The 12,939-nt window shown below is 56.2% G+C and overlaps 1 protein-coding gene across 1 annotated transcript in view; it reads right to left on the bottom strand.

Moving 5' to 3' along the window:
* CALN1 (calneuron 1) overlaps positions 1-12,939 on the bottom strand; it is a 109,088-nt gene that overhangs the window by 38,760 nt on the left and 57,389 nt on the right. Inside the window, exon 3 of the mRNA XM_008634493.2 lies at positions 9,416-9,528. Within this exon, the coding sequence (XP_008632715.1) occupies positions 9,416-9,528 (113 nt within the window). The remainder of the gene's footprint in view (positions 1-9,415; positions 9,529-12,939) is intronic.

The following is a 12,939-nucleotide window of genomic DNA, read 5'->3' as shown; positions in this document are numbered from 1 at the left end:
AGCCTGGGACAGTGGGAGGTGTCCCTGCCCATGGCAGGGGTGGCACTGGGTGGGCTTTGAGGTGCCTCCAACCCATCCTGGGATTCTGTGAATAATGAACACCCTAAGAGAGGGAAGGGTGGTTGGCAAAGCAGCTCCAAGCTGCCAGAGGGGTGTTCATTCTTCAGGATATGGATCATGATCATCTTTAACCCGGGCAGATCTGCAGGAAGTTTGGAGAGAGAATAAGTGACCACTGCAACAGAAAAGAGGTGCTCAGAAAGTGCTACTGTGAGCCCCAGGATCCTGGGGTGGGTTGGGTTGGCAGGGACCTTCAAGACCATCCAGTGCCACCCCTGCCATGGGCAGGGACACCTCCCACTGTCCCAGGCTGCTCCCAGCCCCAGTGTCCAGCCTGGCCTTGGGCACTGCCAGGGATCCAGGGGCAGCCCCAGCTGCTCTGGGCACCCTGTGCCAGGGCCTGCCCACCCTGCCAGGGAACAATTCCTTCCCAAGATCCCATCCAGCCCTGCCCTCTGACACTTGAATCATGGATAATGTTGTGGAAACATGCACCCACACACCAGCTATCCATAAAATAAATATTTACATTGCCTCAATTGTCTCTTACACAAAGGACACAAGTGCTGGGAGCCGAGGTTCCGGCATTTATCCTCACACGGGATCACAGTCCCTGAAATCCCTGGAATCTGGCACTTCCACCCAGCCTGGCTGCCTCCCTGCCAGCTCTGCTCAGGCTCTGCTCCTCTCCAATGCCTCGGTTTGTTTCATTTGTCTCTTCATTGCTCTGGCACTCCCCAGGTCTGAGGCAATCGGAGCTGCAGGGGCACAGGGGGAGCTGCTGGAGTGACAGGGATGGCTTTGATAGGGATCCCCTGAGCAGGGCACTCCCGGGGGAACATCGGATCCAACGCCCAGCAGGAGCAGGAGGAGATGAAAACCATGCAAATCATTGTCAGGGGATGATTCCCCCATCCCTTCCCCAGGGAAGGCAACAGCCTCCCACTCCCTGCTCCAACGCTTCCAGGAGCTCCACCTTGCTGGGCTATTTGAGGGTTGGCTCTGCTTGGAGGAGGAAACCTGGACACTAAAATCCATCTCTGGAGGGAACTGCAGCATTACTGTGGCTCATTGTGAGCAGAGATCTTCCCCTTAATCTGCTTATTTACACTCAAAAATGGTAAAAATCAGTTTGGGACACTTCCCACGGAGCTCACACAGATACTGGATCCTTCCACAGCTCCCTCAGGTTGCTCTGGGCTCCTGCTGTGTCGACATTCTTTTAACTGAGTAAATGTATTGGATCACAGAATTATTCATTCTAATGACAACTTTATAGAGTTGTGTGTGGAACAGCAGAAATAACAGAACAAATATCTCTGGGCACCACCTCAGCACTGCCAGCGCCTCAGAGCTGCAGCCACCTCAGAGCGCAGATTTCTGTCTTTGGCAGCACAAAACCAAACCCAAACCTCCTCAGAATGAGAAATAATGGTGCAGAAAACACCCAGGCAAAGAAACAGGTTCTCAGTGAAGTGGTAAATTTGTTTAGAGAAGAATCCTTATGGAGTTTCTCTTGAAGATCAGCATCGTTCCGTTCACTGGGTAAAACTGCCTTGGGGATCTGCTGGAAAACTGTCCTGATAAATTCAGAGCCTGGGAAGGTCTATCTGGCTCAGGAGGCACTGGTGCAGGGGTGTGAGATGGTCACAGCACCATGAACACCCTCAGTCCCTGCACGTCACCCAAGAGCCCAGAAATGACTGACAAAAACCCCAAACTGAAATAAAAACCCCAAAGTGAAGCACAAGAGCCCCACTGGCAGCACTGGTGGCACAGAGAAATCAAGGCAAGCTCCCAAAGGAAGGGGAGGGAGGTGGCCCAGCCCTGTCCCAGCTCCTGCCATGGGCAGAGGGGCCTGGGGGACGGGGCAGGATGGAGCTGCCCCTGCAGGACGCCCAGGGCGTGTCCACCTCCTCAGCAGGGGTGGCCAGGACACATCTCCACCCTGGTGGCCACAGGAACGTCCCCATGCTGACGGCAGCTCAGGACAGCTGGGGCCTGGGGAGCTCTGTGAGGGGCGGTGGGGGCCACCCGTGTGGGCCAGCCGTGCCCTGCGCTGGGCACACACACAGGTGACGGCTGGATGAACGTGCCAGGGCAGAGGGGACACCTCTCTTCTCCATGGGCAGTGCCAAACTGCTCCTGGTGCCCCTGCAAGAGGGGAACCCCTGCCCCAGGAGCTGCTGGTGGCCCTGGCATGAGCTGCTCCAGGGCTGGGTCAGGGGAGACCTGGGGAGCATCACAAACACCCAGGGGTCACTCAGGGCCTGCAGCTCCCAGGGGGTTCTTTTAGAGTCCCACAAGGGTTTGGGTTGGAAGGGACCTTCAAACCCCTCCCATTCCAACCCCAACACCTCCCACTGTCCCAGGCTGCTCCAAGCCCCAATGTCCAGCCTGGGCACCAGGAGACTGCACTGGAAAGCTGGGACGCACACCAGGAAAACCCGAGTTACCTGCTGAGCTGGAGGAACCCCCAGGCCTGCAGGCCTTTCCCCCCTCACCTGCTCAGCCTAAGGAACCCCCACCTCCCCCAGCACTGGAATCTTTGCAGCCTCCTCATTTGCATTTTTCCAAAGGTCTTTTTTTCCAAAGGTCTTTTTTTCCCTTTTTTCCCAAGCAGGTAATTTACTTCTTTGGATTTTCTTTCACAGAAAAGGTCATTTTCTCCCCACCACGTTTGTTTGTTGCAAACAGTTGCCAACACCTCGGGGTTTCTGCTTGTTTATAAGCAATGGAGTGTCTATTTTCCTGGTTTTCCTTCTTTTTCAAGCCATAGTTCAGTTTTCCCAATATTTTTACTCCACTGAATGCCAGGCTTTGGAGGCAGAGTGAGATTTCCATCTCACAGTGGGAGTTCTTTGGGAAAAAAAAGGAAATAAAAAAGGCCAAGTCTGTTTTAAACAATTCCCAAGGTCTGATCTCCATGAAAATCAGCCTCTGCTTTGAGTCAATGAGGATTTCCGCCAACAAAACTCTGGCAGTGCAGTGAGAGATGATTTTGTTACAGGAATGGGAAGTATCCAGGGCAGCCAGAGCCTGCCAGGATTGGAGCTCTTTCCATGTCCTTTTCTCTGTGCAGAGAGGAGGGAGGGAGGGATGGATGGAGGGAGGGAAGGATGGATGGATGGAGGGATGGATGATGGATGGAGGGATGGAGGGATGGAGGGATGGAGGGATGGAGGGATGGAGGGATGGATGATGGATGGAGGGAGGGATGGAGGGATGGACGGATGATCCTGAGATCTGCTGGATTGGGTTTTAAGGCCAGGTGGAGCCTCCTCTCTGGCAGAAACTCCATCCTGACGCTGGGAGTGAGGGGATTTGGGATTTGCCCCTGCCTGAAACTCATCACCTCTGCTCCGTCACCCAAAGAGGCCTTTCCAAAGGACAAATGATCCCCATCCCAAAAAAACCAGCACTGGATGTGGATCCTGGTCCTCAGGGCTGCTGGGCAATCTGATCCCTTCAGGAAGGAGTCCCCAAGAAGCCGGGAAGCCTCTCCCAGCCCTGTGCCATGCACCCCTCAGGCGATCTCCCACACATCCACCTTCCCTACAGGCTGCTCCTGACACTTCCTAGTGAACCCCTGAGAAATCCACAGCACAATTCCTATTTCACACATCAGCCAGGAGAAAAAAACCTCCCAAAAACCCCTGGAGCTGCAGACTGAGTTTATAAATAAACTGGCACGGAAAAAAGAACCTCTGGACCATGAGAGCTGCTGGAGGCAGTGTCCCTGAGTGCTGCAGAGGGTGCACAAAGCCCAGCCACACCTTCCAGGGCAGCCAGATCCCGAATCCAGCAGGCAGAATCCTCTGGATATCGGCTGCCTGCTTTAAACAGGCTCTGAACCAAAGCTGCAGAGCCTTTCTGCGGGCTAAAGGTGCTGCTTGAAGCTCAAAACCACAGCAGGGCAGTGAAATCCTGCGTTCCTCCTGCCCTGCTGCTTCCAAAACTTTAACACCTGCAGTGTCTCCAGTCCTGAGCTGCAAACTTGGCCCGGGACATTTGAGAGGGTGGATTTTGGTACAGGGAAAATGTGGGGGTGGAAAGGAGGTCCCTTCACAGGCAGAGAAATGTGAGGCCACCCAGGATTTGTCCTCTGCAAAGGGCCCCAGGGGTGGCACAGGGACAGCTGTGCCACCGCGGTCCAGGGCAGGAGCCCTGCAGCGCTCACACCTGCCCCAGCTGTGACAGCACATCTGGATGCAGGCCTGGGGGCAGGGAGCAGGGGCTGGGGCTGGATCCGTCCCTGCACGTGCTCAGCTCTCCCCGTGCTGCCACAAATCCATGGAGAGCAGCAGGGGAATGTCCTGGCAGCAAAGGGACCTGAAGTGAGGCAGCAGAACTGTTCCCCTTCCGCTGATAACGGCACTGATAGAGCTGGAACTTGAACCAAAAAGGCCTTGAGAGCCTTGGTGGGGCCCAGGAGGGGACATTCAGCTGTCCCCAGGGCACACAGCTCCACCTGCACCGCTTCCCTCCACATTTTTATACCAAATGTAGTAAAATTGGCACTTCTGAAGCACAGCTCATCCCTTCCTGAGGCTGGGGCCCAGGGCACATCCCTTGAATCACAGCCTGGAAGTGGCTGTTTCTCTCTGATGGCTCCAAGGGACACTCTGGGAGTGTCCCAGGATATCTGGGATGAACTAAAGGACACTCTGGGAGTGTCCCAGGTTATTTGGGACGAGTTTCACACCAGCCACCTGCATCCTCCCATGGAAAATCTCACCTTTTAAATGTGGATATGAGGAAACCATGACCTAAACTGCAGGAGCAGCCATGGCAGGAGATAGTACATTCCTGAAATTAGGATAAGGTCAGGATGCTGGGGTTCAGGGGCACTGGGGAACACAGGGGCCCCATCTGAGTGTCCCAGGACAGGTGTCTGCCAGCTCAAATCCCAGTGGTTTTGCAGGATAATCAATGCCAAGGTTTCCAACCTCTGCCTTACTTTGGTTGTATCCAGCCAGGAAAACCCAAGCAATGGTTGATGTTTTAAATGTACGGATTTTTTTTTCTGTGGAAATCACTTCAAGGTATCCCAGGTTCATCAGTCAAAAAGTGCTGCTCAGAATGAGGCAGTGCTGTGGGGTGATTGGTCTGGTGGAAGAGCATTTGGGGGGATGTGCCTGGTACAATGGTCCAGCCCCAACTCCCCATCTTTGGCCCCATCCACCAAACTTTCAGCTGCATTCCCTGATTTAAACCCCAAAGCAACCAGCAAGAGGGAGGGCACTGAATCCGTGAATCCCAGAATCCAGGAATGGGTTGGGTTGGAAGGACCTTAAAGCCCATCCAGTGCCACCCCTGCCATGGGCAGGGACACCTCCCACTGTCCCAGGCTGCTCCAAGCCCCAATGTCCAACCTGGCCTTGGGCACTGCCAGGGATCCAGGGGCAGCCCCAGCTGCTCTGGGCACCCTGTGCCAGGGCCTGCCCACCCTCTGAGTAAAGAGCTCCTTCCCAATCTCCCATCTCTCTTCCTCCCCAGCAGCCGATCCGAGAAGGTTCTTTGAAGAGCTGACACAGCAGCTCCTGAAATCCAGGAATCGAGATTTTTGCAGCAGAGCAGCTCAGCACCAGCAAAAAATGCTGCTGCAAGATGTAAAACGTCCCATCCTGTGGTTTGACAACAGCCTGCACCTGCCCTGAGGGGCTGCACTGCCTCCGGAGGAGGAGGAGGCGAGGGAGGAAGGGCTGACCCCAGCAGGGCACCTGGATCTGTTCCCACATCAAATCAGACACAGACACGAACAAATCCTCTGCAGCAAGGCTCGTTTGCCATCAGCAGATTAATTCCTCTGCAGGGACGAGAGGAGAAACTCACACACAGGAAGCAACTGCATCAGGTTTATCTCTGAACCCCATAAAAAAAAAAAAAAATCCCTCTCCAGGCAAAAATTGTCTTTGGAGACAGCCCGGGGCTGCTGGAGGGCCCTGACACAGCCCCTCACTCCCCGCTCCCTCACTCCCCGCTCCCTCCCAGCCCCTCCTGCCCTGCCCTGTGCCACCGCCATTCCCACACATTTTCCCCTTCATTTCCCTCTATTAAGGCACTAATTGATTGACCAGATCAGGAGAGCCCAGATCTGTCCCCTGGGACTCTCCTGCATTCCCAGTGACAACTGCAAACGGGATTAGGGATGGGCAGAGCACTGAACCTCAGGGGCTGGGATGGGAGGGGGAACCATCCCTGTCCCATCCCAGCCGCGTCCCTCTGCTCTCCCCTGCTCCCAGCCAGCTCTGATCCCCCTTCCCATCCCTAAATTCCCTCCTGAGCCAGCCCCAAATGCAGCCCCCCCACAGCTGGATGTGGTCCCTGCTCCGTTTTCCAGGGAACTGTTCCGTGGTGCCTGAGCTGAGGGTGCAGCTCAGGACCTTGGGGGTCCCTGCTGTCCCTGGCCTGTCCCTGCATATCCCTCCCTCCTTGCTCAGGGGTCCTGTAGAATTTTTGGCCATTCCTACTCCCCTCTCAAAGATGATAAACCCCAGGATATCCCTCCCCCTAGCAAAAGTCTGTGGGAGCCTGGAGGAAGGAAAAGATTCCCTCAGTCCTAGAAAAGATGAGCAGCGGCTGAGCTGTTCCCTGTGCAGGACCTGCCTCCCCAAATCTCTCCAGTGGACAAAGGAAAGCCTGAGCAGCATCTCCCCGTGGGAATTCTGCTCCTGCAAAGCAGCTTTATTTATCCCAAAGCACCCAGGCTGCTCCTGAACCCGGGGATTCGTGCTGGGTGATCTCTGATGGGATGAGCAGGCACCGTGGCTGAGGGCATGATCCGGCACCGTCCCCTCACGCAAAACAAAGCTCCCAGATATCCTGAAATTCCCTGCAGCTTCCATGTGCACACAGCAAAGGGAGAAGGGGGGGAAATTCACCAGGCTCTGGCTCTCAGCTGGTCACCGTACAAAGCATTGACTTTCCCAAATCATCTCATCAGTGCTGTGGGCACAGAATCCCTGCTGCGCCCGCTGTAGATGGAGCCGTGTTGTTCAACCATTCCCACTTGTCCTGACTTCCCAAAGCATTCCAGCCACCCCAGAGAGGTTCACTTCATTAAAAACCTCCCATCCAGGGCTGTCATTCCCTCTGGGCCTGGAGATCCTCCACACTGCATCCTGTAGGACGTGTTGAACACTGGAACCTGGAGGTCTTTGCCCTCAGAAATGAGCTTGGCAAAGATATCCCAGCATGGGGAGGGCTGGAGGGACTCTGCCTGGATGGGAGAGCGGAAGGCACTTCCTGGATGCCCACACGGATTCTCTCTCCTGTGGGACTGATTTAAGAAGCTTTGGGGTGAGGTTTCATGGTGGCACTGCCCAGCCAGGTGTCCCTCTTGTCCCACCCTTGTCCCCCAGCTCTGGGCACAGCCACAGCCTTGTGGGCACCATTCCCTCCTTAAAACCCTTCCTTGGGAATGGCTGCAGGGATGAAGGGCTCTGTCAGCAGCCCAGGCTCATCCCCTGCCAGAACATGTGGAAATTGCACATTAAGGGGAAATGGGAAACACAGCCAAGCCCTGATTCCCAGAAAGGCTTGGTTTCCCTTCAGGAATCCCACTGGAGATAACGCAGAGGAGAAATGCTCGGGAATGAGGTGTCTGATGCCCTGCAGATGGATTGGATGAAGCCAGGGAGCCATGGGCAAAGGGAACCTGTTCCCTGAATGACGCCTAGGGGTCTTCTCCTTGCTTTTCCTTTGGGAAAAAGCAGCAAAGGCATTGCACTCCTACCCCAGAGGAAAAGCAACCGGAGCTCTTCAGGGGCTCAGAAATCCAGGGAAGTGCTGAGTAAAGAGGGGGTAAAGCCCATAACCATTGTTTTCCAAGGCCATGGAGCACCTGTGGAATTCAGCCAGAGCTTTGCTGCCTGCAGGAGCCCCGGGGCTGTCCCTGCCCAGCCAGGGCTCCCACCCGGAGCCTCTGCTCCCTTCTCCCTGTCCCACCACAGCCAGGAAGGGCATCAGGGATGCTCCCCTGTGGAAGCTGATCCCTGGAATCCTGCAGCTCTAAATCCAGGCACAATCCTGCCTCCCTGCCCATTCCAGGCATTTGCAGAGGTGGGAGGGTCACTAAAAGCAATGGGTTACACTGAGCAGAGTTTTTGGGAAGGCTCCAGACTTCTCTGCTTCCCATCCAAGAGCTCAGCTCACAAACTTGATTTTCCCACTGGGACTTTTGCTTCTTGAGCAGCTCCTGAGGGGCTGGAATTCTGGAAGGCACAGTGGGACAGGATGGGGCTCCCTCCTCTCCCTCCTGGGCTGGGATGAGGCTCCCAAGGCAGAGTGGAGGCAATAAAACACCCCTGACTCCCAGTCCTGCCCCTCCTGGTGTCATTACTCCCCCCAGGTACCTCACAAACCACGAGGGCTTCACCAGCACCAAACTCTTGCTTTGACAGCCAGATCCTGGAATCCGGAGCAGAATTTCCAGGTTATTCCTATCCTGTGCCAGGAGGCCAGGAATGGCTTTTTAAAAGCCTTTTAAAACACTCTTCCAGAGCTCCACCCAGTTCAGTCTGGACGGGGCTGGAGGGTTGTAAAAGAAGGCAGAAATTCTCATTTCCAGGTTTGGCTCTTGGCATTCATTAAACTTGGGAACAGCCAAAGTTTCTTAGCAGGCAAAGGCTGTGGGATGGGCAATGAGAGGAGCTGGAATCCCACAGGAAGCCACACGTTTGATCCGTTGGCAGCAACCCTGCAGCTCTGTGTTTTGGGGCATTTTGGGCTGCTTTTCCTGGAAGCTCCAACGCTGTCTAAAGTCTCACTGCAGGGCAGACAAAGAGCAGCTCCCAGCGCTGGATCCGTCTCCTTGCAGTGCCTGGGGCCAGCAGGACCAAACCACCCCAGGGCACCACTGGGGCAGAAGTTTCTCAGTTTTGTTCGCATGGTTATCCTGAGCTCATCCCTGAATCCAGCAGAAACCCCAGTGGGACGTGGCCTGCCCGGCACATTCCCTCTGTGTGGAGCATCTCCTGCCACAGCCAAGGGACACTGAGCAGGAACACACTTCTGGGAGCAGCCAGCGGCTTCAAGGCTCCCAACTCAAAAGACTCCTGGAGAAAAATGCTTTTCTCTTCCAAAAGTGAATTCCAGACTCCCAAAAGTGTTGCAGGAGGATCTGGGTGCTTTGCTGTGTCCAGCTGCATCCATCCACAGGAGCACAGGGCTCAGCTGGACACAGCTCCCTCCCCCAGCATGGAATGTTCTCCCACAGCCCATGGCATGAGGGACCCCAACACCCTTCCCACAACCATTCCCACTCAGTAAAACACCCTGTGCTCCTCAACAAATCCACTCTGGAAGCTGCTGAGAGCTGGCTGAATTTGCAATTAAAGCAATGCTCACTCACCTGCCAGAATATGCTGTCTATTGTGTTCCCCAGGAAGCCATCCCTGCCCTCCGACGACACCAGCTTAGGTCCCAGAATGGTCATAAATTCATCGAAATCCACCTGGCCGTCCCCTGGAGGGAGAGGAAAACATCAGAGACTCAAAGATCAGAGAGAAGGTTGGGTTGGAAGGGACCTTTAGGGGCTATATAGTGCAACCCCCTGATGTGAACAGGGACACCTTCCACTGTCCCAGGCTGCTCCAAGCCCCAATGTCCAGCCTGGCCTTGGGCACTGCCAGGGATCCAGGGGCAGCCCCAGCTGCTCTGGGCACCCTGTGCCAGGGCCTGCCCACCCTCATTATTATCAATTAATAATTAACCCCTGAGTGCCCAACGTGCCCCTCTGGGCTTGCTGCACATCAGGGACCCCCCACGCCCTGGGGCACCCCCACAGCATTTTCCCAGTGCCCACAGCCCCAAACCCTCTGCTGTGCCAGTGAACGGCCCCTGCTGTGTCCCACCTGCCCCCAAGGACACAGCCAGGCCGTGCCCTGAGGGGAACAGCTCATTCCCCAGGCCCAGAGAGCCCAGAGGCGCTTCCCAAAAAGCCATTCTGGCACGGGGACAGGAGCCAGCAGCACGGCCAGGGCTCTCCCTCAGGTCTCCGCACAAGTTTTACAGGGCCAGCCCCGGCCTCCAGAGGGAGGGAGGGAGTGAGTGCAGGCAGCGCAGGGCCACAGCTACTGCTCATCCAGCAGGCGTTTCATCCCAGCTTCCCAGCAGCGCCCGTCTGTGTGCCCGGCAGGCAGAGCAGGCAGAGCGGGCACAGGTGACACCTCCTGCCACTAACGAGCCGAGCTGGTGCCGTGCTGAGAGCGGCTCCTGCTCTCAAAGAGGCACGGGGCTGTTTGGAGCGAGTTTTGTTATCAAATGTCACTTTTCCCTCGACACGAAAAGGGATATTCGTGCCTGCTGAAGGATCTTAAAAATCCCCATCCGTCTGAGCAGTTCAATTCCCTGCTCTCCTGAGAATGCTTAACCTAATCTTCTGGAAAATCTCCTTCATTGATCAGGCCATGGACGTCTCCTCCTCCACGTTATTGAACTGATAAGGGTTGATAACTCAGCCCTGCTTCGAGCCTGACATCAGAATCAGCCCCTGCAGGATTTGGGGTTGTGTTTTACCCCGATTCAGCGGGAAGTGACCGCACCCACCCCTCCCCGGAGCTGCTGCTGTTAAATGACCAGGTGTGAGCAGTGCCTCAGACCATGAGACCACAGCAGATCAATGCCAGGGCGGCGATTAAAATGCCAGCGGTGCCTGCAGCAGCTGCGGCAGCGCCGTGTGCCAGCCGTGCCACGTGCGGCACATCCCGCTGCTCTCTGTCCTCCTGATCGCACCCCTGGGCTCCATCCCGGCAGATGCGCGGCCGATCGCGATCTCCCGTGTCCTTATCCCGGCACCAGCGCCGCCGGGTGAAAATCCCAGCGGCCCGAGCACGAAATCAGCACGGCCCGAGCACAAATTCAGCGCGGCCCGAGCACTCCCCGGGCGGAATTGGGATCTCCAGGAGATCTGGGGTTTCTAGGAGGGACTATCCTGGCGTGAGGCTCTAAAAGGGAACCCAGCAGGATCCGCGGTGTCTTTGATCCGGTAAAACGCACCCAGACCCCGTCCTGCTGCCAAAGCCGCTCCCAGCTCCGGGGCTCTGCAGGACCGAGCTCATTTCTGGGAGAACTTATTGAGGAACGGGGTGGGCACCCCATCGCCTGGGGAGCCATTCCCTGAAACCTCTCTGTGGGAAACGCGTTCCCTCTGCTGCCCCTCGGGAAGCATCCAGCGGGGCTGGGTGCGGCCCGGGCTTGGATCGCTCGGGAAGGTACCGCAAGGTGACAGCGGCTCCGGGTGATTTCCACCGAGGCACAGCGCTCGCTGGCACCGACAGCAGCGAATCCACACGCTGGGATGCAAATCGGGACGCTTTGGGATGCTAATTTCTTTAAATTAGCCAGTTTAGCAAGAAAACAATTTGCATTTTAAAGAGATGCTGGTACCTGCCCCCGCATACATTTGGCCTGTGCCTGTGTGACCCGAGCACGGAGTTTTTCAGTTCGGGCTCTCTCCAATGTCACTCCGCCCTCAGGGGACAGGCAGGACTCGGTCCTACACGTGATTCCAGGAAAGAGGTGACAGGACTGGCTCTGTCTGACTTTGTGCAGACTTCGGGCAGTCCCTTGCTCGTGTCTTCCCTGTGCCTGTGCCAGGGATCATCACCAACTTCACAGGCTTCAATTATTGGCTTAATGAGAGCGTTTTCCACAACCTCCGAAGAAAGATGCCATGAAAAAATGCATTATCCCCTTATTGCCTGCTTTTTCAATTAAAACTCCTAACCAGCAAGGCAACCAGACCCTCCTTTTGCCTCCTAGAAATATCCCTTTAACGTTCATTTGGAGCTGCAGAAAACAAAGCTTCCCTGTCATCAGCACCTCAGGAGACTGCAGCAGCATTTCATCAACAGACAGAAATCACGGCTTTGTCTGAAAATTCCTTTTGACAGCCACGAGAGAAATGCCATAAAAACCAGCACTAGAAACTGCATGGGGCTGCTGTGCACGGCCAGGGCATCACTGCGGGCCAGGATTCACATCCCATCCTGGGAGCACAGCGGGAAATTTGGGCTTGGCACAGGCAGGAGCCGCCTTCCTCGCCCTCCTGCTCCTCCCCACGGCCGCGCACTCGGCGCCGGGAGCTGCCCTGGGATGCACTCGCCGAGCATCTGCTCGGGATCCAGCCCTGGAATCAAGTCCAGCGCCCCCATCCCCGTGCCTGCAGACGTGCTGCTCTCCCCAGGGTCCTGCAGATGGACTCGGAGTTGGTTTAAGGATGGGGAGAAAGGAGGAACAGGCCGGGCTGGAGCTCGTGTGCTGCCTGTTCTCCCTCACCTCCCTCGCTCCTCTCCAGGAGCCATCCCGCAATCCCTGATCCCAGCAGGGCTCACAGGATCCCTCCCCGTCCCCCTGTGTGAGATGGGTGCTGTTCTCATCCTCCCCTCCTCTGCCTCCGAGCTCCCTCTGAGGACTGAGCACAGCTCATCCCGCGGGAGGAGAACCCCGGGAAGGCTGGAGGGGCACAGGCAGGAGCAGCTCCAGCTGGGATGGAGCGGGATGTGCTCCTGCCCCGGGACAGCCCCGGCTCCCTCCTCTCCCTGCCCCCAAACACGAACGCAGATTTAAAAACCCCAATCGGGCCGAGCTCTCCGACTGAGGAAGGGAAAGGGTTCTGTGGGGCCCGGGCAGCGATGGGTTAATGGCTGCACCTGAGGATTCCAGAGCTCTTTTCCAGCTTAATGAGTCCATGGTTCCAAGGCACTTGAACATTCCCAGAGCTTATTTACAAACTGGGAGGGCAGGGAAACCCAGGGTCACGGTGGGGTGGGGGCTGCTGGGCCAGGGAAACCTTGGGAATGGTGGTGAGGGGCTGCTGGGCCAGGGAAACCTTGGGAATGGCGGTGAGGGGCTGGTGGGCCAGGGAAACCTTGG

Source organism: Corvus brachyrhynchos, unplaced genomic scaffold (genome assembly GCF_000691975.1).
Source record: "Corvus brachyrhynchos isolate BGI_N302 unplaced genomic scaffold, ASM69197v1 scaffold15, whole genome shotgun sequence".
In the NCBI taxonomy this organism is placed as follows: Eukaryota; Metazoa; Chordata; class Aves; order Passeriformes; family Corvidae; genus Corvus; species Corvus brachyrhynchos.
Note: the sequence above shows the minus strand (reverse complement) of the source record. Positions and strands in the feature narration are given on the sequence as shown.